The sequence below is a fragment of the Oenanthe melanoleuca genome, chromosome 14 (assembly GCF_029582105.1).
Source record: "Oenanthe melanoleuca isolate GR-GAL-2019-014 chromosome 14, OMel1.0, whole genome shotgun sequence".
Classification (NCBI taxonomy): Eukaryota; Metazoa; Chordata; class Aves; order Passeriformes; family Muscicapidae; genus Oenanthe; species Oenanthe melanoleuca.
Window position 1 is genome coordinate 14,580,704 of NC_079348.1, and position 21,732 is coordinate 14,602,435.

Sequence of the window (21,732 nt, forward strand, 5' to 3'; positions counted from 1 at the left end):
GGCAAAGGGCCAGTCCCGGGGCTTGCTCCCTGCTGGTGTCCCCAGGAGAGTGGCACAAGCCCTGTGGTGCTGCTGTCACCCCTCTCCTCTTCATGGGCCACGTTTCTGGTCCTGAAGGAGGAGCAGGAGCGCTGGTTACCCTGGCAACGCGAGATGCTCTCCTCCAGACAGGGACAATATTTGGCAAGATTTGCTAAAAATACTCCCTAACTCAGCTGTGACAATGCCACACGTGTCACCTCCCTGCTGCCCTCAGGGCTCACTGGGTGGCTGCTGTCCCTGCTGGTGTCCAGAGCATTCCTGGTCACTCACTGGGTCCCACAGCAGATGTGGCCCAGCACTGTCCCCTCCCCAGTTCAGCCAGCCCAGGGACAGAACAGGGACAGCAGGGACAGCTGGTGGCATGTCCCACCCAAAGGGACTGGGAAGCTCCCTGGGGAAGGACCTGCAGGCAAAGGAGGGCTGCTGGGGAAGGTAAATGATTCCTTAGAGTTTAAATAGCTTTAAAAACTACTTTTAAATGATTTTGTTGCTTTTCCTAATACCATTACAGCCTTCTCCATGGCAACCAGGGGACGGGCTCAGACTTTGGTCCCAGCCTGGGAGTTTATCTGCTGGAGCTGATGGGGGGATCAGGCAGGGGGGTCCACACTGGCCAGGGACACTCTGGGACAGGGACACCCATGCTGGGGACCCACAGCCAGGTCCCCACGGGGGCTGTGGCTCACTGGGCAGATGGGGGGCCTGGGGTGCAGGGACCAGCAGCTGCAGGGTGCCAGCATCTCCTGCCACAGGAGATGGGACACATCTGGAGGAGAGGCTGCCAGGGGGGTTTAGAGGTGGAGACAGGCCTGGAGGAGATGCCTCAAGGATCTCTAAATGGGTCCAGCTCCTCCCTGCACCACAACCACACTGGGAAGGGATTTCCTTATGTACCCTCCTTATTTTCACATTGCATCTCATTTGATATTTCCCCAGGGAGGGTTGCTGGAGGCAGGGATAAACCTCCTCCCAGCTGCAGGCAGGGCTTGTTTAAACTTCCCAACGAGGTTTTGTGGGTTTTGGCTGGCTGACCCGTGCTGGTTCAGCTCTTTTTAGCTTCCAGATTGATTACACCTTGTGTCAATATGTGCTCAGTGCCTATTAGTGGGTGCATGTATCCCTATCCCTCATTTCTCCCTCCTGATCTATAAATTCCCAGAAGACAGGATTAAAATAGAGGGGGAGGAGAACTCCACTCAGGGCCAAAAGAGAAGAGAGAAAACAGAGCCTGTGGGAAAGTTGTGTGGCAAGGCTGGAGCCTGGATGTCTCTCTCCAGCAGCTCTTCCCATGGGCATGGCAGTGCCTGGTGAGGAGCCCAGGTGTGGCCTGTGAGCTGGGGAGATGCCAGGCTCCCATGGGAAGGGGCAAGGTGGGAGCCTGGTGTGGGGGAAAATCCCTGCTCCACCTGCTGCTCCCAAACCAGCCTGGGGGAGCAGCCCCAGGGCAGAGATCCCTGCTCCTGGAGCTGTGGGTGGGAGTGGTGGCAGCTCCAGGCAGGAGTGGGGCTACCAGGACAGGGGAAGGTGTACCCATGGCTTTTCTATCTGGTCACGGGGCTGCTCTTGCTGGGTTTTTTTATTTCTTTTTCTTTCCTGGAACCTGGTAAAAGATTCCACAGAACCTGTGTTGGAGCCTGGTGGGGAAATAACCTGGATGAGGTCAGCAGCCTCCCCGGGGTGGTTTTGGTGAGCTGCCAGGGGCAGAGTGTGATCTGCCAGCCCTGGAGCATCACCCACCCCCATCCCAATGGATGGGGGCTGGCAGAGGAGCAGGGGACCCCCACAGCCACCACCTCACCAGGGGAGCCCTGGCTTTGCTCTCTGTTTCCCCTTGGGCACAGAAGCACAGAGCAGGGTATAGAGCTCCCGGCACCATGCTCAGGCACAAGGCAAGACAGGAAGGAAAACGGGAAAATGCCCAGGAGGGGCTGAGGGCTCCGCCCCCGAGGTTTTAGTGCCACACAGGGAAGAGTTTTTCCCCGTTTCCAAACTCATTTCCCACTTGCATCACCATAAACCCTCAGGTGTTTCAGCCCATCTGGCGCTGAGGCTGATCCCCAAACCTCTAATCCTCGTGTCCTATGATGCTCCAAGCCCCGGTGTGTGATTTTTGTGTCGTGATGGAAAGTGTGGACCCGCTGCCAGGGCTTATCTCAGGGCATCCCCGGCGGAGCAGGGCAGGGAAGGGTCTGTGCTGCTGCTCAGGACCCTCCAGGAGCCCAGGGACACCCTGTGATGTTGCTCCATTCCTCCCTCCACACTCCAAGCCCATCTCTGGCAGGACCACCCTCGGCAGGAGCCCCGCCGGGCTCCTGGACATCTCTGTCCGTGCGCTGAAGGCGGTCCCAGAGCGGCGAGGAGCCCGTCCCGCTGTCGCTGTCCCCGGGGCTCAGCAGGGCCGGGCCAGCAGCACTGGGGTTAAGCCCGGCCGGGCGGGCGGCTGGACAGGCGTCAAGGTGGTTGCTCCATCCATCCGTGCGCAGTCGGAGGGGCCGGAGCGCGGAGCGGGAGCAGGAGCCCTGCCCTGCCCGCCGCCATGAGCGCAGGCAAAGGTGAGGCTGCAACTGCCCTCGGCCGGGCTGGGGACGGGGGGGAACAGCTCAGACTCTGCCCGGGCTCCAGCCACCCTTCACTCTGCTCCTCCCCTGCTAACAGGACGTTTTGGGGGCCCCCCGAGCTGCCGGAGGATGCAGGGCAGAGCCCAAATCTGGATGGGGAGTGCAGGGATGGGCAGGGACCGCGCTACTGAAACCCTTCAGCGCTGGGGGCTCACAGGGGGCGGCTGGGGAGAGGGGCTGGGGGCCTTTCCCCATGAAAGGGAGAAGCTGCCGCTGCAATAGAGAGGTGAATCTGGGGAGGTCCCTGCACGGGAGGGCTCAGAGCTGTGGCAGGAGTGGGGGGCGATCTTGGACCGATTCCCAAGGGGTCCAAGCTCTGGAATCTCCCGCAGCTGCCCCGTGTGTGCAGCGGGCTGGGAGCAACCCCTCCACACCCCACCCGCATTCCCCGAGCCCCAGGGCTGTCCCCTGGAGCAGCCACAGCCCCGCTCTCACACTGACCGTCCCCTCTCCTCCATCCCCAGCGGGAATCCCCCTCCTGCTCCCCCTGGCCCTGCTGCTGGCCGCCGCCTCGCAGCCCCCCGGGGACCCCCCGAAGGAGCCGGGGGACGGGGACGGCCCGCGCTGCCCCAGCCCCTGCGCCTGCAGCCTGGACGATTACAGCGAGGAGCTGAACGTCTTCTGCAGCGGCCGCAACCTCACTCGGCTGCCCGAGGACGTGCCCCACAACGCCAAAGCCCTGTGGCTGGACGGCAACAACTTCACTCTGCTGCCGGCCGCTGCCTTCAGGAATTTATCGGCGCTGGACTTCCTGGACCTGCAGAGCAGCCAGCTGGGCTCCGTGGAGCAGCACGCCTTCCACGGGCTGCGCAGCCTCTACCACCTGCACCTGGAGCGCAACCGCCTCAAGCACCTGGCGCCGCACACCTTCCTGCACACGCAGAACCTCGTGTCCCTCAGCCTCAACAACAACCACTTCAGCAAGGTGGAGGAAGGGCTCTTTGCCGGGCTCTCCAACCTCTGGTACCTGAACCTGGGCTGGAACTCGCTGGTGGTGCTGCCCGACAAGGTGTTCCACGACCTGCCCAACCTGAGGGAGCTGATCCTGGCCGGGAACAAGCTGCCCTACCTGCAGCACCAGCTCTTCTGCAGCCTCACCGAGCTGAAGGAGCTGGACCTGAGCGGGAACGCGCTCAAGGGCATCAAGATCAACATCTTTGTCAAGCTGCAGAAGCTGCAGAAGCTGTACCTGAACCACAACCAGATCACGGCCATCGCGCCCCGCGCCTTCATGGGCATGAAGTCCCTGCGCTGGCTGGACCTGTCCCACAACCGCCTGGTCTCGCTCTACGAGGACACCTTCCTGGGGCTGCTGAGCCTGCACGTCCTGCGCCTGTCCACCAACTCCATCGCCGGCCTGAGGCCCAGGACCTTCAAGGACCTGCAGTTCCTGGAGGAGCTGCAGCTGGGGCACAACCGGATCCGGAGCCTGGCGGAAAGGACCTTCGAGGGGCTGGGCCAGCTGGAGGTGCTCAGCCTCAACAACAACCAGCTGCAGGACATCAGGGCCGGGGCCTTCCTGGGGCTGCACAACGTGGCCGTGATGCACTTGTCTGCCAACTGCATCAAGGTCCTGCCTGACTCTGCCTTCAAGGGGGTCGCCAAGCTGCACAGCCTCCACCTGGAGCACAGCTGCGTGGGCAGGATCCGGGCCAGCACCTTCTCGGGGCTCTCCAGCCTGCGGCGCCTCTTCCTGCAGCACAACAGCATCTCTGTCATCGAGGAGCAGAGCTTCAGCGAACTGCACGAGCTCCTGGAGCTCGACCTGAAGCACAACAGGCTGAGCCACCTCTCGCCCCAGCTCTTCACGGGCTTGAGCAACCTGGAGTACCTCTTCCTCTCCTTCAACCAGCTCCTGGAGATCTCCCAGGACACCTTCAGCCCGCTCCAGAGACTCTTCTGGCTCGACCTCTCCCACAACCAGCTGGAGACACTGGACAACAGCATCATCTCCCCCCTGGCCAACCTGCGGTACCTCAGCCTGAGGAACAACTCCCTGGAGACCTTCTCGGTGGCGTTCCTGGGCCCTCCCTTCACCCTGGAGCAGCTGTGGCTGGGGGGCAACAACTGGAACTGCAACTGCTCCCTGAAGGGGCTGCGGGAGTTCTCCCTGCGGCACCCCGCCGTGCTGCCGCGCTTCGTGCAGTCGGTGGCCGAGGGGGACGACACCCACGTCCCCATCTACACCTACAACAACCTCACCTGCCTGCACCCCCCGGGGCTGGCGGGGCTGGACCTCCGAGACACTGCCGAGGAGAGCTTTGCTCACTGCTGAGCTGGGCTGGGGACCCTCACTCGCCACTTCCCTGGCCCGGGGCAGCAGCAGCAGCTGGGGCTCTGTGGCAACCCCAGTCGAGCAGAGATTTGCCAGCCTTGCTCAGAAGATGCTGGATGGGCACCAGCCCCCTGGGCTTCAAACTGGGTATTTCAGTCCTTTAGGATTTAAATAGCAGCCTCCAGGGCAGAGCATGGTTCATCCCTGCAGGAGCATCTCTGGATGGGGGAATGCTGCACCCCCAGCCCTGAAGCCCAGGCCAGGACTTTTATGAGACAAAATAAAGCCTTTTTCTGCCATGGAGCGGTGGAGATATCCTAAAAGGCCTCCAGAGCTCAGGGAAGGGGGCAGAGGACTTGCTGTAATGATTCCTTGCAGCAGCAGGTGTAGGCAGGGCACAGAAAGCCACTGGTTGCTCACCTGATAAATGGCAGCAGACAAATAAACCTTTGGAGCTATTGCAACCCACCTTGTAAGTTATGTTTTTTTCCAAAGTTTGTGCTGCCCACGGCCAGGATTTCTCCCCAGAGCCCCTCAGGGTGAGGGATTCAGGCTCCTGGGGAGCTCCAGCATTTCCTGCAAACCCTGGGTGGGTGGCACGTTCCTAGGGAGGGAGCAAGAAATGCCCAGCTATCCCACAGAAGCCAACAGCCCTGACAGATTCCAGGGTTACTGCCCAGCTCTCCAAATCCCAGATAAGTGTCCAAAGGTCAGACAAAATTTTCCTGGAAAATTGCATGAGCTGCTCTGGTGTGGGTCTTGTGCAGCAGGAGCAGGGCTGGATGCTGCTCCTGCTCTCCTCCAGGCAGGGCCTGCCTACTGAAATCCAGGATTTCCCTGTCTTCCCAAAACCTCACTGTGAGGCTGAATCCCAAAGGCAGAGAGGGGGGCAGGCAGGAGGGGCTCAGAGTCCAGGAGGGAGGGAGATGAGATGCAAGGCCACCACCTTCATTGCTTCCCCAGCTTCACTCAAACCTGCAAGAGGAGGGCAGGTCCCATAGAAGCAGCAGCCCATGGGAAGAGGTGCAGGGAACAGGACACTGGGAAGTGAATGAAACAGGAACCACTTGGGGACACAGAGCAGCCCCAGGCTGGGGGGCTGGAGAAAAGCTGTGGCAAAGCATCCCATGAAAGGCTGCCAGGGCTGGCTCACAGCAAGACAAGGGACAGGCAGGATCCTGACACTGTTACAGGAGAGATTCAGCTGAATTCCAGCAAGGAAACCAGGGAAAAGCAAGAAGCACCGTGATGCACGTGGAGGGTCGAGACTCAGAGATACAACGAGGCCTGAGGCCATGGAAAAACAGAAGGTGCAGACTTGCATTTTAAGAAAAAATGTTTACTGCCTGGAACCTTGAAAAATATTCCTGAGTCACACAAGCCCAGCAGGCCTGAGGGCTCGTTTCCAGCACGATGGGATGCAGCTCCCAGACAGCTCCTCACGCCCAGCCCACGCTGTGCCCTCACCAGCCCATCAGGAACCAGTGAGCTGAGAATTCTGAGCACAGGGGCCTGGCCTGGCTCCACATGGGAGCACCCAGCACCACTCAGCCACTGAAGCAAGTCCTGTGTGATCCATCAGGCAGGAGAACAGAAGGCAGCAGCACGTGGAGCCATGCTCCAGGTGATCAGAGCCATGTGGGAATGCTGAGGGAAGAGCAGCACTTGACACTGCAACTCCAGAGTCTCTCTGAGTCTGAGGGGATGCAGCTACTTCCCTCTGGGACTGCCAGCAGCAGCAGGAATCTGTGCTCCCCCTCCCTCCCTCTCACAGCCAGTGAGCCAGTTTGAGTTAAACAGCTCCTGCATCCCCTTCCTGCTGCTGGGGCTGCCAGTCTGGCACCAGTCCAGCTCCACAGCCTCCTCAGGAGCTCCTCTGCGATGTATCCAAGATCTGCTGGGCAATGTGAGTCAAGGCAGGGAAGGCAGAGCTCTTGGGAAACTCTTGGATGAAGTCTTTGCCCTCTTCCAAGCTCTGGCTGAGCTGAGGGTCCAGGGGGACACAGCCTGTGGGACAGGGGAGGGGACAGTGAGAACTCTCTCCTTGTACAGCCAAGGTCTGCAGCCAGGGATAAAAACCACACTGCCACAGTCAGCTCCAGGGAAAGGGGTAGAGAAGAGCAACCACTGCCCTCCCTGAGCTCCCCAGGAGATAATTCTCACCAGCAACCACTTCCTCTGGGTCCAAGACCCCACCTACCCTGGTGCTTCATGAGAGAGGCTCTCCCACCTGATCCCAGCCCTGTCCAGGGACAGGGTTCAGCCCCCAGCCCCCATTTCTTGGGAAAACTCCAGACATTCCAATATGGTTCTCATGGAGCTCCAGGCCTGTTTACACTGTCACCATGACATCAGCAGTCAGAGCAGGCTGCTGGCATCACCATCTCTGTCCCAGCAGGGCCAGGGGCCCACTATGAGTTGGGATGGCAGAGAAGCAAAGCACCAACCTCAGCTCTGCCCAGGTGCCTGGGGCTCACAGTCCAGCCCACCTGCCCCTGTGAGGCTCCTTCTCTGTGCTCAGCTCTCCCAGAGCACCACGAGATCAGCCCTGAGCAGGGCTCAGCTCCAGAGGCCACTCACCCAGGAAGGGCACCCCAGCGTGCTTGGCCAGCTCCTCGCCTCCCCCTTTGGAGAAGATGTTTGTGCATTCCTGAAGGAGGAAGAGCAGTGAGTCAGGAAGGTCTGTGTGACAGGGCAGGAGCTGCCAGGCCCTGAGCAGAGCCAGCTCCCCTCCACCCTCCAGCCCCAGGCATTCCCTGTGTCCCCACCCTCCCCCAGTGCTCCTCAGGAGAGCAGAGCCCAAAGCTGGCAGCGTCTTCTCTCCCTGGCTCACAGCATCACCCTCACGGCATTTCCCAATTCTCCACCCAAGGCTCAGCACCCCACTACCACAAGGAAGAGCCCAAAGAGCCCCAAGGCTGGACAATAAGGTCAGGAGAGCTCACAGAGCAGTGGGGGCACACGAAGCCGCTCATGTTCTCCACGATGCCGAGGATCCGCAATCCTGCCTTCCTGCAGAACGTCAGCTCCCGCCTCACATCCCCCACGGACACGGCCTGGGGGGAACAGCAGCAGCTGGGGCTCCCTCTGGCCATGCTGACTGTGGCTCCAGAGCACATGTGCAGAACATGCACAGGCAGCCCTGTGTCCTACCTGAGGTGTGGTGACCAGCACTGCCCCGAGCAGCCGGTGGGGCCGCAAGGCCTCCACGGTGGAGATGTGCTCGTCGGACGTGCCCGGTGGCGTGTCCACAATCAGGAAGTCCAGGTCCCCCCACGCCACGTCGCTGACAAATTGTTTGATCAAAGCTATGGATATAAATGGGGCAGATAAAAAAAAACCCAAACCACAAAGGGTTTCAGCAGGCTTGGGAGCTGTGGGACAGGGAGAGGGGACAAGGTTGTCTGCGAGCATAACATGTACTGCACTCTCCCCATCTGAGTGATTCCAACCCATCCCGTGGAACAGCAGCAACTTCATTCCCCCAAGGAATAACTGTGTTGGGTTGATGTGGCCAGCAATGTGTATTCTCTCACCACCTGTTGAAGCTGGGTGGGGCAGTGATTCCTTATCTCCTTAGCACATATTATCTGCTAATGGGCCACCTTTAAAACCAGGTGGGGCAATCATCTTTATCTTTTCCACAGCCCATCCTCCCTCCAGGAAGAAATCATCTGCTGCTGGGCCATTGAGTCCCACTGTATGACTGATAAAATTACATCATCCCACTGGGAGATGCTCCAGCCAGGGGAGGGGCCAAGCCTTTCCTACCCAGATAAAAACTGAGATTTTGGACAGCAAGTTATCCGTTTTTCCACTGGAATCCAGAGGAGAAGCCAGACCTTTCCACATCATCCCTGGACCTTCAGAGGAAAACTGCACCTTCTCCAGGAGCACTGCTTCAGCTGAACCACATCTGCCACTGCAGGAGGATGCAGCCACCATTGAATGGGACTGCTGCCAACACCCTGACTGACTGATGGGGTGTCAGCTTGGATTCTGACTCTGTCAGGGTTGGGATTGTTCTTTGTAATACTGCATTTCTATTTTAATTTTCCTAATAAAAAACTGTTATTCCTAATTCCCATATCTTTGCCTGAAAGCCTCTTAATTTCAAATTTATAACAATTTGGAGGGAGGGGGGTTTACATTCTCCATTTCAAAGAGAAGCTTCTGCCTTTATTGGCAGACACCTGTCCTTCAAACCAGGACAATAACCTCTCCAGGAGGTTTCACCAGCAGCAAACCCGGGTGTTACCGTTTTTCTTGGGTCCCCTCCACACCACGGCGTCGTCGGGCCGCTCCAGCAGGAAGCCAATGGACATGAGGGCGATGGCCTTGTCCTGGCCCACGAACACGGGCACCCAGCCACTGTCACACTGGTGCACGGCGCTGTCCTGCACCCGCAGCATGCGCGGGATGCTGGGGCCACACAGGTCCACGTCCAGGATCCCCACCTGGGGACAGGCACAGCCTTAAAATCTGCACTGAGACACCCCAAATCTGCTAAAATTACAAGGGTTTCTGGGAAACAGCTCCTTAAAAATCCACACTAAGATAGCAAAAAAACCCCCCAAAAGTAGTCCTAAAATTGGTCAACGGATGCATAAAATCAGCCACTGGAACACCCATAGTCTGCACTAAAACACTCCAAATCTGCCAAAATTTCCTAGGGTTTCTGGGAAATAGCTCCTTAAAAATCCACACTAAAATGGCAAAAAAAAACCCGGCAAAAATCCCCAAAAAAAGTCCTAAAATCGGTCACTGGACACCTAAAATCGGTCACTGGAACACCCATAGTCTGCACTAAAACACCCCAAATCTGCCAAAATTCCAAGGGTTTCTGGGAAAAACAATGGGGAAAACCCAGGAAAAATTCAGCCAAAAAACCAAGAAAAATCTCTAAAACTTTGCACTAAGAAACACAAAAATGCCCCAAAAATCACACTAAAAATGGTCCAAAAAGTCCTAAAATTTACACTGAAAAAAAAAAAAAAAATCCCCAAAATAGTCCCAAAGTGCAGTGAGATTCCAGGGATTTCTGAGGAAAAAGACCTGGAAAAATGGGTGGAAAAAGGCCCAGCAAGGTGGACTCAGGAACCCTTGACCACCCAAATCTGGGCTGCTCACAGCACTTTCACAACAGCCTCTGCAGCTCAGCAGAGGCATTTGAAAAATTTGAAACACAGATGCTTTAAATTTCATATCCCTCCTGACCTCCTTCTCCCCAAGGAGCCTCTCCTGGGTGTTTCCAAGTGTTTTATTGCAGAACCCAAGTGGCACTGGCTGCACAGAGCCTTTAAAAAGATCCTCAGGGAATTCAGTCTGTCTCCTGCCCACACATATCTTTTTTATCCCATTTTAAGAATCCTTGAGCTCACCCACTTCACCCCACAGAGGGTGACACCACAAAGCGGCAAAGTCATATCCCAGTGCCAATTTCAACAATAAATATTGGGTGGTTTAATAAAACAGATAAAAGAGAAACAAACTGCAGTACCTGATCCAGTTACCTGAATTGGATCACACTATCACAAATTGCATTTTCACAGAGAATCCACACGCTGCCCAGCAAGGACAAGCACATAGAAAGGCTGGTAAAATCCAGCCCAGCTGAGGGCTGGAAGGGAAAAGCAGAGCTCAGCACCCCAAGGGTCACTCACCCTGTTGCCAGCGCTGCGCAGAGCCAGGGCCAGCTCGGTGGACAGGGTGCTCTTCCCAACGCCGCCCTTCCCGGACAGCACCAGCACGATGTGCCGCACCCCCGCCAGGTTGGCTCTCTCTGCAAGAGAATCACACAGTCATGGAGTATGGAATCAGGGTATGGAATATCCTGAGTGGGAAGGGACCCACAGGGATCATCCAGTCCAACCCCTGGCCCTGCTCAGACACCACAAAAATCCCACCCTGGGCATCCCTGGCAGCGCTGCCCAAACACTCCTGGAGCTCTGGCAGCCTCAGGGCCGTGCCCATTCCTTGGGACAGTGCTTAGGGGGAAGAACCTTTCCCTGATATCTGACCTAGCCCTCCCCTGGCCCAGCTCCAGCTGTTCCCTGGATCCTGTCCCTGTCCCAGGGAGCAGAGATCAGAGCTGGCCCTCAGGCAGCCCCAGTGAGTTCTGACCTCAGCATAAGGCAGTGGGACAGAAGAGATGGATGTGCCACAGCCTTTTTGTCATCAGAAAAGAGACAACAAGGACAATGGCAATAAACACTGCGTATGGGGAGCAAAGGCTTGTCCCATGACCTCAGCGGCAATTGGGCAGCAGAGCAATAAACACGCTCTGTGCTCGTGAGGCTCAGCCCGGCCATGGCCGGAGGCTGATGGTGAGCTCAGGCCCTTGGCGTTTCCTTCCTCCATGCCACAACAGTCGCTCAGTCGCTTCCTGCCAGTCCCACGCTGCACTCCAGCCTTCCTTCCATTCCCTGCTGTGCTGTCAGCGCTCCCGGAGCAGGGAGCTCTCGGGAGCGGTGTCCCGGGGCAGCGCAGGGGACAGCGGGGCGGCCGAGGCGCTCCAGCCACAGCCGGCAAACGCCACTGGCCCACCCGGGCACGGAGTCACGGCGCGGGGTACAGCGGCACCGGCGGCATGGAGCCCGCACGCACCATGGCAGAGCTCATCAGCACCTCCGCCGACGGTAAAGGCCACGGGCCCCACAACGGGGAGGGGGTGAAAGGGCCCGGGGAGGGGCGAGGTGCTCCGGGATAGCGGCCGGTGACAGCGGCAGCCCCGCAGGAGCCGGGCCCGATTACTCGGCGCTGTCTACCGCGGGAGCCGGGAGCCGGGCCCGGGCCTCTGGCAAGGCTCAGGATCACCTCCCGATAAGCGGTGCCCGCCGCCTATGGGAGCCCGGCACGGCCCGGAGCTCCCCTCACCGCGAGTCGGGCCGAACACCGCGGCACCCGCTCGGCCCGAGCACCTCGGAACTGCTCCTGACCCCCCGCTAGGCCCGGTTATTCCGCTCGGGACGTCCCCCATGAGGAGGGTAAGACCCCTCCAGGCCGCCGCCTCCCCGCCGCTCACCCCCGGCCGGCTCCTCCATGTTGCCGCGCCGCATTGCCCACTTCCGCCTTCTGCTGGCGCACGGCCCCGCCCCCTCAGACTGACAGACCCTGTATCCAGTCGCAGGCCGCGGCCGTACCGGGGGGCCCGCCCTCCAGGGCTTTACAGCCAATCCTCTTCTCGAACTCCCTCGCATCAGCCAATGCACTTAGTGCTTTCCCTTCGCCGGCTGCCGCCCAGTGCGCAGCTCTCTGGTGATTGGCACACGGGATAGCCAACAGCATCGGGCTCGCTCAGCCCGCACCCCCTCCGTCCCCCTCCGCCTCTGACTGACAGAGCGCGCAGCCAACGGCGAAGGGGCGCGGCGTGATCACAGCCAATGGGAGCGTGGGGGCGGAGCCGGCAGCGGATTGTTTATGTCCCGGGAGGGGAAAATAGGTCAGAGCGCCGCGGGGCCGGGCCGGGCCGGGCAGGGCAGGTGGGCCGGGGGCTCGGGGACGGGCCGGAGGCGGGAGCCGAGGGCTGGGGTTTGGCTCTGGCTCGGGGCGGGCCGGGGTTGTGCGGCCCAAGCGCGGTGGCCTGGCCTGGCCTGGCCTGGTCCTGTCCGGCTGGCCTCAGCTGCCGCGACAGCCGCGGCTCCGGTGCCCGCCCTCGGTGGAGCTGCTGCCTGCGCGGCCGGAGAGCCGGGCCGAGCCGGGCCCCGTGCCGCTGGGTGCCCGGGGAAGCGGTGGGCTGTGCGGGTCAGCAGCGCCTCGGGCCCCGGAAAGGCCTCAGCGAGCCTGGGGCCCGCAGGGATAAGCGGCTTTTTGGAGCAGCTCTGCCGTGACGGGACAGGGGCCGTCCCCTCTGCTGGCACTGCTGAGGCGTCTCCAATCCTTGGCGCAGTTCTGGTGAGAAAGACATTGAGCGTGTCCAGGGAAGGGGCTGGAGCACCAGGAGAGGCTGAGGGAGCTGGAAAGGGGCTCAGCCTGGAGAGGAGGCGGCTCAGGGGGAACCTTCTGGCTCTGCACAACTCCCTGGCAGGAGGGGACAGCCGGGGGGCTCAGGCTCTGCTCCAGGGAACAGGGACAGGACAAGAGGGAATGGCCTCAGGTTGTGCCAAGGGAGGTTTAGGTTGGATACTGGGAAAATTCCTTTGTGGGAAGGGTCAGGCACTGGCACAGCTGCGCAGGGCAGTGGTGGAGTCCCCATCCTTGGACAGATTTAAAAGCTGCGTGGATGTGGCACTTGGGAACATAAGTTAGTGATGGCCTTGGCAGTGCTGGGTGAATGATTGGACTCGTTGATCCAAGAGATCTTTTCCAGCCATAATGATTCCATGACTGACTCTGCCATCAGTGCTGGATCATCTGCTGGGATCTCTGTGCTGACTCAGAGCCACAGTCTTAGCAAGGGCCTGGGGGAGCAGAGCAGCACTACTGGGCTGCTGTGAGTGCTCAGCAAAGCTGGAGAAGGGTTTTTGCTATGGTTTTAGCTGCTTTCCCAGCATGGCTGTGCAAGCCCTGTGATTTCAGCAGGTGGGATTTCCAGAGCCCTTCAGAGCATCCATGGACAGCTGCACAGCTGGCTGGGGCTTGGCTTGGCCTGTCCTGCTTTTTCAGGAGCTGCTGTCCCACTGGGGACTGAGGAACAGGGACAAGTGCTTTATGGCAGTCTCTGGCTTGGGGCTGAGCTGAGGGAGAGGGCTCAAGGGTTACTGCCCTGAGGGTGCCTCTTGCTGGGTAGCTGAATCCTGCAAAGATAAACTTCAGGCAGATGAGATTGGAAGCTGAGGTTTCCCTGTCACATCCAGTGTAATGGTCTGTCAGGCTGTGTACAAGGAAAAAGCCTTGGGAAATCTGTCTCTGAACAACTCCCCTGTTGGACTGGGAGACAGGTACCTGCTTCCCTTCTGCCTGTTGTCCTTGAGGCAAGCTGGGACAGGTCTGTCACAAGCCTGGTTTCCCTCCAGCTAGCAGGAGAGTGATTTCTCTTCCTCTCCAAGCACTGAGAGCAAAGCCTTCCATCAGGGAATAGTTGCAGGTGGACAGCCTTCCCTGGGGACAGATGGGCTGCAGGGCCAGGACAGCTGCTGGAGGGTCACTGGGCACCAGGGAGGCTCTGTCTTGGAGCAGCCTGGTCTAGTGGAAGGTGTCTCTGCCCATGGCAGGGGGTGGAATGAGGCCTGGAAGGTCTTTCCAACCCAAAGGACTCTGTGATTCTGACAGCCCTGAAGCTCCCCAGGCCAGGTGAGAGGTGGCTGCTGGCTTCAGTTCCTGCAGAGGGGCAGCTGCTGCCACCACCTCTGGATATTGGGAGCATTTCTAGGGGCCTCAGGGAGAAGCTGACCCTGGGTGGAGCAAGAGGTTGAAGTTTGCAGAGGCTGTTGATGCTGATAGAATCATTTGCATCGGCTGATCCCGTGCTGGTCCCCCTGGGGTGGGTCTGGCGCCCACGGGGCGTGGCAGAGGCGTGACCTGGTGTTTCTTTCCGCAGCCTACCTGTCGGGGGGCAGCATGGCACGGCGCCCGCGCAGCAGCCGCGCCTGGCACTTTGTCCTGAGCGGGGTGCGGCGCGAGGCCGACGGCTGGGCCGGCGCGCGGGGCTGGGGCTACGACTCCGACGGGCAGGTAGGCTGGCTGGGGGCTCTGGGTGCCACACGGGAGGGGTTTTCCTTTCCCTGATACCGGCTCTGAACCGGCCAATAGCAGAAAGTATCAATATTGACCATTGCTAAATGGTCCTTTAAGCACAGAATGGGTTGTCGTACGTAAAGTACATATGATATTTGAAAATATTTTTTTGGAAGTAGAGCTCTAGGTAAATGTTTGAAGTGGATCAGTTCCCTAATCCAGCTGGCTCTGCTCCCTCCTGGGCTGTGAGGGACTTGGAGATGGTGGTGGTGATTGAAGACACTGCCCCACAGACTGAAATTTCTTTGCATTTCCTGTTCTGCAGTGTGAACCTCACTTCTGAACTGGGTTCAGGTGTGCTGGAGATGGGAACACAGCAGGGAGAGCAAGAGTAAAACAATGCAAGGAGTGACTGATTGGCCTCTGCCATCCTTCCCTATTTCCCTAATTCTTGAGTGTGTGGTTTGAGTTCCCTGTGCAGTGCTAGGTACACAAGGAGCTGCTCCAGGAGCTTCAAAGCTACACTGAAGCCAGGAGGCTCTGCCAGAGCAGAGTGTCCAAGCCCAGGCTCTCTGCTCCCAGAAAATGAGCAGTTTTCGGTCCCTGCAGCCACAGGAATGACAGGATTTCTACGTAGCAGTACTTGGGAAAGTTAGAAGTTAGGAAAGACAGAATCCAAGCTTTTGGGTCTGCAGCCCAAAGAAGGAGGCCTGGGCAGCATGCATGTAAGCCCAAGTAGTTTGAATTCCCTGTTTTACACAGCTGCAAGAACATGAGTTAAAGGATTTTTGTCATTAAATACCCCTGACCATGGGGGTGAATAACAAGCAGGTACACCTAAGCAGCACATAAACCTAGAGTAACTCTGCAACCAGTGATAAGAGAATCCCTTGGGCAACACCATGACACAGGAGTGAAACTGGGCTGTGACTCTCATTGTGTCCAGTCCAGGATCACTTTGGTCTCTTGGCTCTGGGGAATGGTAAATCAGGTTTCTGTGTTCATGAAAGCAAACAAAAGCCCTTAAATGCTGCCCTGGGTTCCCTGGGGGCCTGTCTGCAGCACTGGCCTGAGGAGCTGCAGCCCTGCTGCTCAACTGGCTCCCTTTGTTCTGCCTGCTCTCCCTTCTCCTCCTCACACTTCCCAGCCTCTCCAGAGCAGTGCTTGGCTCTGCTGATGGCTGGAACCTGCTTGGTGGAGGCCAAAGCTTTAGCACAGAATTTTCTTCAAAATGTGTGTGTTCCAGGCTTGGGCTGTTACCCTGCTGTGACAGCTCCATGTCCCTGGCAGGCACAAAGAATGTCCCTGTACCACAGAGTGCTGAGAGGTCCCTGCAGCTCAGCAGGCACTATCCGTGTCCCAAAGCAGGGTAATTCCATGGGCACAGCCTTCCTATGTGACAGGTCAGGCCATGACAGGAGCCTGCTGTCAGGAAAATTAATCCACAAACACCAGAGGTTTGTGTCCAAAAAGGAGACAGAGGAGACCTTTTAGCTTTATTTGAATAAAGGGAGAGGCCCATGGGGCATTCCCCTGGGGTCTCTCAAATTTTTGGAGGATGAATCCTCCTTTTTATCCTAATTTCCCAGCTACATTTCCCTCTTCTTTCCCCATTGGCTGAGGTACTTGAGAGGCACAGACTTCCCTGAACACCTGATACCTGAGATTCCCCTCTAATGTATAACCCTCCCTTTTAATTTTTAATTCTTACAGAATTCATAGTTTTCCCCCATTGCTTCTTTCATCTTTCAATATCCAGTTTCATTTATCAGCAAACCTACAGTTTGTAAAGGCAAATATCTTTTCCCATTCATCAATCAGTGAATCCATCCCATTGTTTCTTTTATCTCTCAGTGCTAGCCTTTTCTACCAACAGACTCACAGCTTGTTTGTAAAGACAAATCCTCATTCCTGTCACTGGGATGTCCCAGCAGAGCCCTCAGAGCTCTGCAGCCCAGCAGTGAGCATTCATTCCCTGTTCTCCCCAGCAGCACAGCGACTCAGATTCGGAGCCCGAGTTTTCCTCCGTGTCTCCCTCCATCCCGAGCGCCATCCCTGTGACTGGAGAGTCCTACTGCAACTGTGAGAACCAGAGTGAAGCTCCCTACTGCTCCAGCCTGCACGCGCTGCACCGCGTCCGCGACTGCCGCTGCGGCGAGGAGGACGAGTGTAAGGGGCTCCTGGGCTGGGCAGCGTCCTGTGTCTGTCCCAGCATTCCTGTGTTTACATCCTGAGGCTGTGGCAGGATTAGCAGCCCGTGCCTGCTCTCGTGTTTCCAGGCTCAGGGCTGATGCTGTTACGGCGTCAGCTCTCACCTCTGGGACCTGCTTTCCGATCCGGCTTAGGCCCTGGTGAAACAGAGCTGCTGCTTAGGGCCCTGCTGATCCCTGCAGGGGCTGGCAGGGTGCCTGGCTCAGAGCACAGGGTGGGCTTGGGCTGGGGGGAGAGCCTGTGGCATGGCAGAGCCTCCCCTTGATCCCATGAAGAGTCTGGGGAGAAGGGAGGCTCTGCCTGGTGTCAGCCAGAATTGGGCCTGGTGAATGCTGACAGCTTTGGAGCGCTGATCCTTCCCTGGTGGGACACTGCAGAGTAGTTCAGGCCTCAAGCAGTTCTCTGATGAGCACAGCTTAAGATTTAGCCTCTTAAACAGTAAGACAAGTATAAACAAACCCACTAACAAGCCTTCAAAACAAACACCTGCCTGTGCTTTGACTTGGGGCTCGTTTCCTGAGGGTGTCTGCCCATCCTTGTGCCCTCTGTGCTTCCTCAACAGATTTTGACTGGGTGTGGGATGACCTGAACAAGTCCACGGCCACGCTGCTGACGTGTGACAACCGCAAGGTGAACTTCCACATGGAGTACAGCTGCGGCACGGCCGCCATCCGCGGCAACAAGGAGCTGGCGGACGGGCAGCACTTCTGGGAGATCAAAATGACCTCCCCAGTGTATGGCACTGACATGGTAGGTGTGGGGCACACTGAAATGCCCAGGAGTTTGGACAGGGGCTGGCAGGATGAGGTTCCACCATGGCAGATGAGGTTTGAGGCTATCTGGAAGTGCACAAGTCCATGGGGACCTGATGAGATGCATCCCTGGGATCTGAGGGAACTGGTGGATGAAGTGGTTTAGGCACTATCCATCATGTTGGAGAAGCTATGGCAGGCTGGTGAAGTTCTCAATGACTGGAAAAGAGGAAACATAACCCCCATTTTTAGAACGGGAATTAAGGAAGATCTGGGCTGACCAGTCTCACCTCTGGGATGGCAATCATGGAGCAGATCCTTTTGGAAACTGTGCAAAGGCACATGGGAAAAGTGGATGTGATTGATGACATCCATTATGGCTTCACTAAGGGATTCAGTGGCTTCCTGTGATGGGGTTGCACTGTTGGTGGAGGAGGGAAGAGGAACTGAATTTGTGCAAAGCATTTGTTGCTGCCTTGCATTGCATCCTTGTCTCTGAACTGGAGAGAATGGATGTGACAGAGGGACTGCTTGGTGGATATGGAATTGTCTGGGTGGTCACATGCAAAGAGTTGGGAGTCAGCAGAGACCAGTGACAAGTGACATTGCTCAGGGGCTGGCACTGGTAGCAGTATTGTTTCACATCTCTGCTGGGGACATGGACAGTGGGATCAGGGTGCCCTTGGCCAGATTGGAGGTGACACCCAGCTGTGTGGAGGGGTCACACCCTGGAGGGGAGGGATGGGGTATCTAGAGAGACCTGGATAGGTTAAAGGTGGAAAAAAGTTGAACAAGGCCCAAGTGCCAGTGCTGCACCTGGGTCAGGGCAATCCTAAGCACCAATCCAGGCTAGGCAGAGATTGGAATGAGAACAGCCCTGGAAGAAGGACGTGGAGTGTTGGAGGATGAGAACTGGACATAGCCTGGCCATGAGCACCCAGAACCCCCCAATGCCCTGGGCTGAGCCCCAGTGTGGGCAGCGGGGGGTGGGGGGGGGTTCTGCCCCAACAGGTGAGACCCCACCTGCAGAGCTGCCCCAGCCCTGGGACCCAGCACAAGGATATGGAGCTGCTGGAGAGAGTCCAGGGGAGGCCATGGGGATGCTCCAAGGGCTGGAGCCCCTCTGCTCTGGAGCCAGGCTGGGAGAGCTGGGGGTGCTCACTTGGAGAAGGAAAGGCTCTGGGGGACACCTTAGAGCCCCTTCCAGGGCCTAAAGGGGCTCCAGGAGAGCTGCAGAGGGACTGGGGACAAGGGATGGAGGGACAGGACACAGGGAATGGCTCCCACTGCCAGAGGGCAGGGCTGGATGGGATATTGGGAAGGAATTGTTCCCTGGGAGGGTGGGCAGGCCCTGGCACAGGGTGCCCAGAGCAGCTGTGGCTGCCCCTGGATCCCTGGCAGTGCCCAAGGCCAGGTTGGATGGGGCTTGGAGCAGCCTGGGATAGTGGGAGATGTCCCTGGACATGGCAGGGGGTGGAATGAGATGAGCTTTACAGTCCTTTCCAACTCAAATCATTCTGTGACTCTGTGAACAGGACAGTGACCTTCTCCAGCAGTTTAGCTGGGCCTCCTCACTTAGGAAAGGAAATTGGAGCTGGGAGCCTTCAGCTCCACCCTGAAACCTCTGACTTGGCTTCACCAGCCCCTCTGAATGTTTTGGGCTGAGCCAAGAAGAGGAGGGAAGAACTGGAGGTGGATTCTTGGTTGTGTTTTGCTGCTTGAAAAGACACTGGGCTCGTGTTGTTACTGCCTGCTTGCCTCCCAGATGGTGGGGATCGGGACGTCGGATGTGAACCTGGACAAGTACCGCCACACCTTCTGCAGCCTGCTGGGCAAGGACGAGGACAGCTGGGGACTCTCCTACACAGGTAACACGGACAGGGTGCCTGGGTGTGCAGCAGTGGCACAAGAGGTGCCACCAGAGCTGTGAATCCCTTTGTTAAGGACACCAGAGCAGCTGGTGGCAGCTCACAGCCCTTGGAGCATCTCTCCTGGCCCAGTTTTTGCAGAGCCCTTAGACCTGGTGTGGGACTCTGCCAGGGCACCAGGGTACTACTGTCACAGCACCACTTTGGGGTTTCAGTACTGCTCCCTGTGCTCTGGAGTTGTAAAACCTCAACGTTCCCCTTTCCACCAGGCACTCTGGGATGGGAGGGCTGGGGTCAGAAATGCAGGGATGTTTTTGGTGCTGAACGAGGCTGTACCAGCAGCATGGGAGTTGGGATGAATTCCTGGAGTGCAAGTTTCCCACAGAATGCCATTTTTTGGGTGTGTTTTCAGGACTGCTGCATCACAAGGGCGACAAAACAAACTTCTCCTCGAGGTTTGGCCAAGGCTCCATTATTGGGGTGCATCTGGACACGTGGCACGGGACACTCACCTTCTTCAAGAACCGCAAGTGCATAGGTGAGAGCCAGGGGTGGGGTGGGGGGACCTCGAGTCTGGCTGCAGCAGAAAACACTGGGAAAGCAGAAGACCAAGGTGTGAAGTGAGTGGGAGGAAGGTCACATTTGTTGTTTAGTAGATTGGGATTTTGGAAAGCTTTTTCCAACAACTTTGCAGTTAATGGGTTTGGGGTAGGTGGGAGGGGGTTGATCCCTCTATCTAAACTAACATGCCCTTCCTGGTGCTGTGCCCTGGCAGGGGTGGCAGCCACAAAGCTGCAGAACAAGAAGTTTTACCCCATGGTGTGCTCCACGGCAGCCAAGAGCAGCATGAAGGTGATCCGGTCGTGCGCCAGCCGCACGTCCCTGCAGTACCTGTGCTGCTTCCGCCTGCGCCAGCTCCTGCCCCACTATGTGGACACGCTGGAGGTGCTGCCCCTGCCCCCAGGACTCAAGCAGGTGCTGCACAACAAACTGGGCTGGGTGTTGAGCATGAACTATAGCACGTCAAAGCCTTCCTCCTCCTCGGGGAGCGACTCGGACAGCTCGTGCGGCTCGGATGCGGAGGCCTGCCAAAGGAAGAGGTGCAGGAGGACATAATGGCTCTGCACGCCACGTGGCTGGGGTTTGTTGTGTTGGCAGTCAAGCCTGAAGCACCTCTTCCTTCTGGGAACATCCATTTCTACGTGTTGGCAAAGATTTCTCCAGTGCTGTGGAAATCTTTGGCCTCGATATCCATCACAGGCATTTAGAAGAGTTGCTGGCTCCAAGAGAAGCCAGTTCTGACACAAGAAATTTGTGTTGAAATATCTGAGCTTCATCTCCTGACTTGCTATGGAAGCACCTCTTCCTGAAGGAAGCACCTCTTCCTGAGAGATATCTCTTCTCCCTGTTGACAGAGACAACATTTAAGGAATTTGACTTGATGACAGGAGTTGGATTTGATAATCTTCATGGCTCTATTCCAACTCAGGATGTTTTGTGATTAAGGCAGCCTCTTGTTTGGAGTGTACAGGATTCCAGTCAGGTAGCAGACCTGACTCACTGAGACACAATCCCAGGCCAGTCCTCTCCTCTCTGTGTGTGTAGTTTTGGTGTCTGCCATGACCTCGTCCCGCTCTGGGGCACGACGGAGCAGCAGCTGCAGGGAAGGGCCCCAGAGGCGCTGCTGGGAGCAGGGGCAGGAGCTGAGCTGTGGGTGGTCTTCCTCCCGCCCCTGGGGACTTCTAATTGCTTTGCATGTTGGTTCCTGCTGCTTCTCCTCTGTCCAAGACTGTGTTAAACTGTAATAATAAAAGTAGAAGCTGTCTGTTGTTGTTGTTAGGGCCCTTGAAGGCAGGAGGCTGCAGGTGCTTGTCAAAAATAGGCTGGGCAGCAGCATGGAGGGGAGGTTTTGGCTGCAGCAGTTGTGTGTCAGAGCTGGAGGAGCTGAAGGCAGCAGAGATGCCCTTGTCTCTGCCCTGTGCAGGGCTCTTGTGCTTCCCACTGCAGCAGAAGTGTGGCTGAGGTGATGTTCAGTGGAGCCAGGCTGGTGCCTGTGGCTGTGCACTGGAAGGCAGCTGCAGGGTTTATAGTGCCTGTCCTCTGACAGGTCACGCTGGGACAAACACCCCAGAGCCTGGCAACAGAGCAGCCCTTCCAAGACTTTGTGGTCTTGCTGAGGGGAAATGCTGGATTAGGATCTGAACAAGTGACTCATTGTGCAGTGGCCTCATGCCACTGCCAGGGAATGGGCTCTGTGCTCCCACAGGACTGGTGCCAACCCAGGCCAGTCCCTGCAGGGCCTGTGCCCAGCCCATGGGGCTTGTCCCCAGCCTTGGAGCTCTCCTCTGGTG

The 21,732-nt window shown here is 57.6% G+C and overlaps 3 protein-coding genes across 6 annotated transcripts; 2 read left to right on the forward strand and 1 right to left on the reverse strand.

The window, feature by feature from the left end:
- The first annotated feature begins 2,452 nt into the window (after positions 1-2,452).
- On the forward strand, positions 2,453-5,399 carry IGFALS (insulin like growth factor binding protein acid labile subunit). Its single transcript, XM_056503078.1, has 2 exons — positions 2,453-2,594; positions 3,125-5,399. Exons 1-2 carry the CDS (start codon positions 2,579-2,581, stop codon positions 4,933-4,935), a joined length of 1,827 nt encoding a protein of 608 aa, XP_056359053.1. The 5' UTR covers positions 2,453-2,578; the 3' UTR covers positions 4,936-5,399.
- Positions 5,400-6,233: 834 nt separating this feature from the next.
- On the reverse strand, positions 6,234-12,034 carry NUBP2 (NUBP iron-sulfur cluster assembly factor 2, cytosolic). Its single transcript, XM_056503096.1, has 7 exons — positions 11,960-12,034; positions 10,599-10,717; positions 9,194-9,392; positions 8,089-8,243; positions 7,881-7,991; positions 7,516-7,585; positions 6,234-6,942 (listed from the first exon to the last, which is right to left on the reverse strand). Exons 1-7 carry the CDS (start codon positions 11,991-11,993, stop codon positions 6,800-6,802), a joined length of 831 nt encoding a protein of 276 aa, XP_056359071.1. The 5' UTR covers positions 11,994-12,034; the 3' UTR covers positions 6,234-6,799.
- On the forward strand, positions 10,843-21,209 carry SPSB3 (splA/ryanodine receptor domain and SOCS box containing 3). Of its 4 annotated transcripts, none has more exons than XM_056503086.1 (7): positions 10,843-11,573; positions 14,414-14,547; positions 16,542-16,719; positions 17,324-17,511; positions 19,279-19,381; positions 19,794-19,919; positions 20,157-21,209. In XM_056503086.1, the coding sequence occupies exons 1-7, from the start codon at positions 11,294-11,296 to the stop codon at positions 20,495-20,497; spliced, it is 1,350 nt and encodes a 449-aa protein (XP_056359061.1). In that variant the 5' UTR covers positions 10,843-11,293; the 3' UTR covers positions 20,498-21,209. The 4 variants fall into 4 exon arrangements, with proteins under 4 accessions (XP_056359061.1, XP_056359063.1, XP_056359062.1 ...); XM_056503088.1 differs by lacking the exon at positions 10,843-11,573 and adding an exon at positions 12,284-12,376; XM_056503087.1 differs by lacking the exon at positions 10,843-11,573 and adding an exon at positions 12,295-12,376 and having other exon boundaries at positions 16,539-16,719.
- Positions 21,210-21,732: the final 523 nt, after the last annotated feature.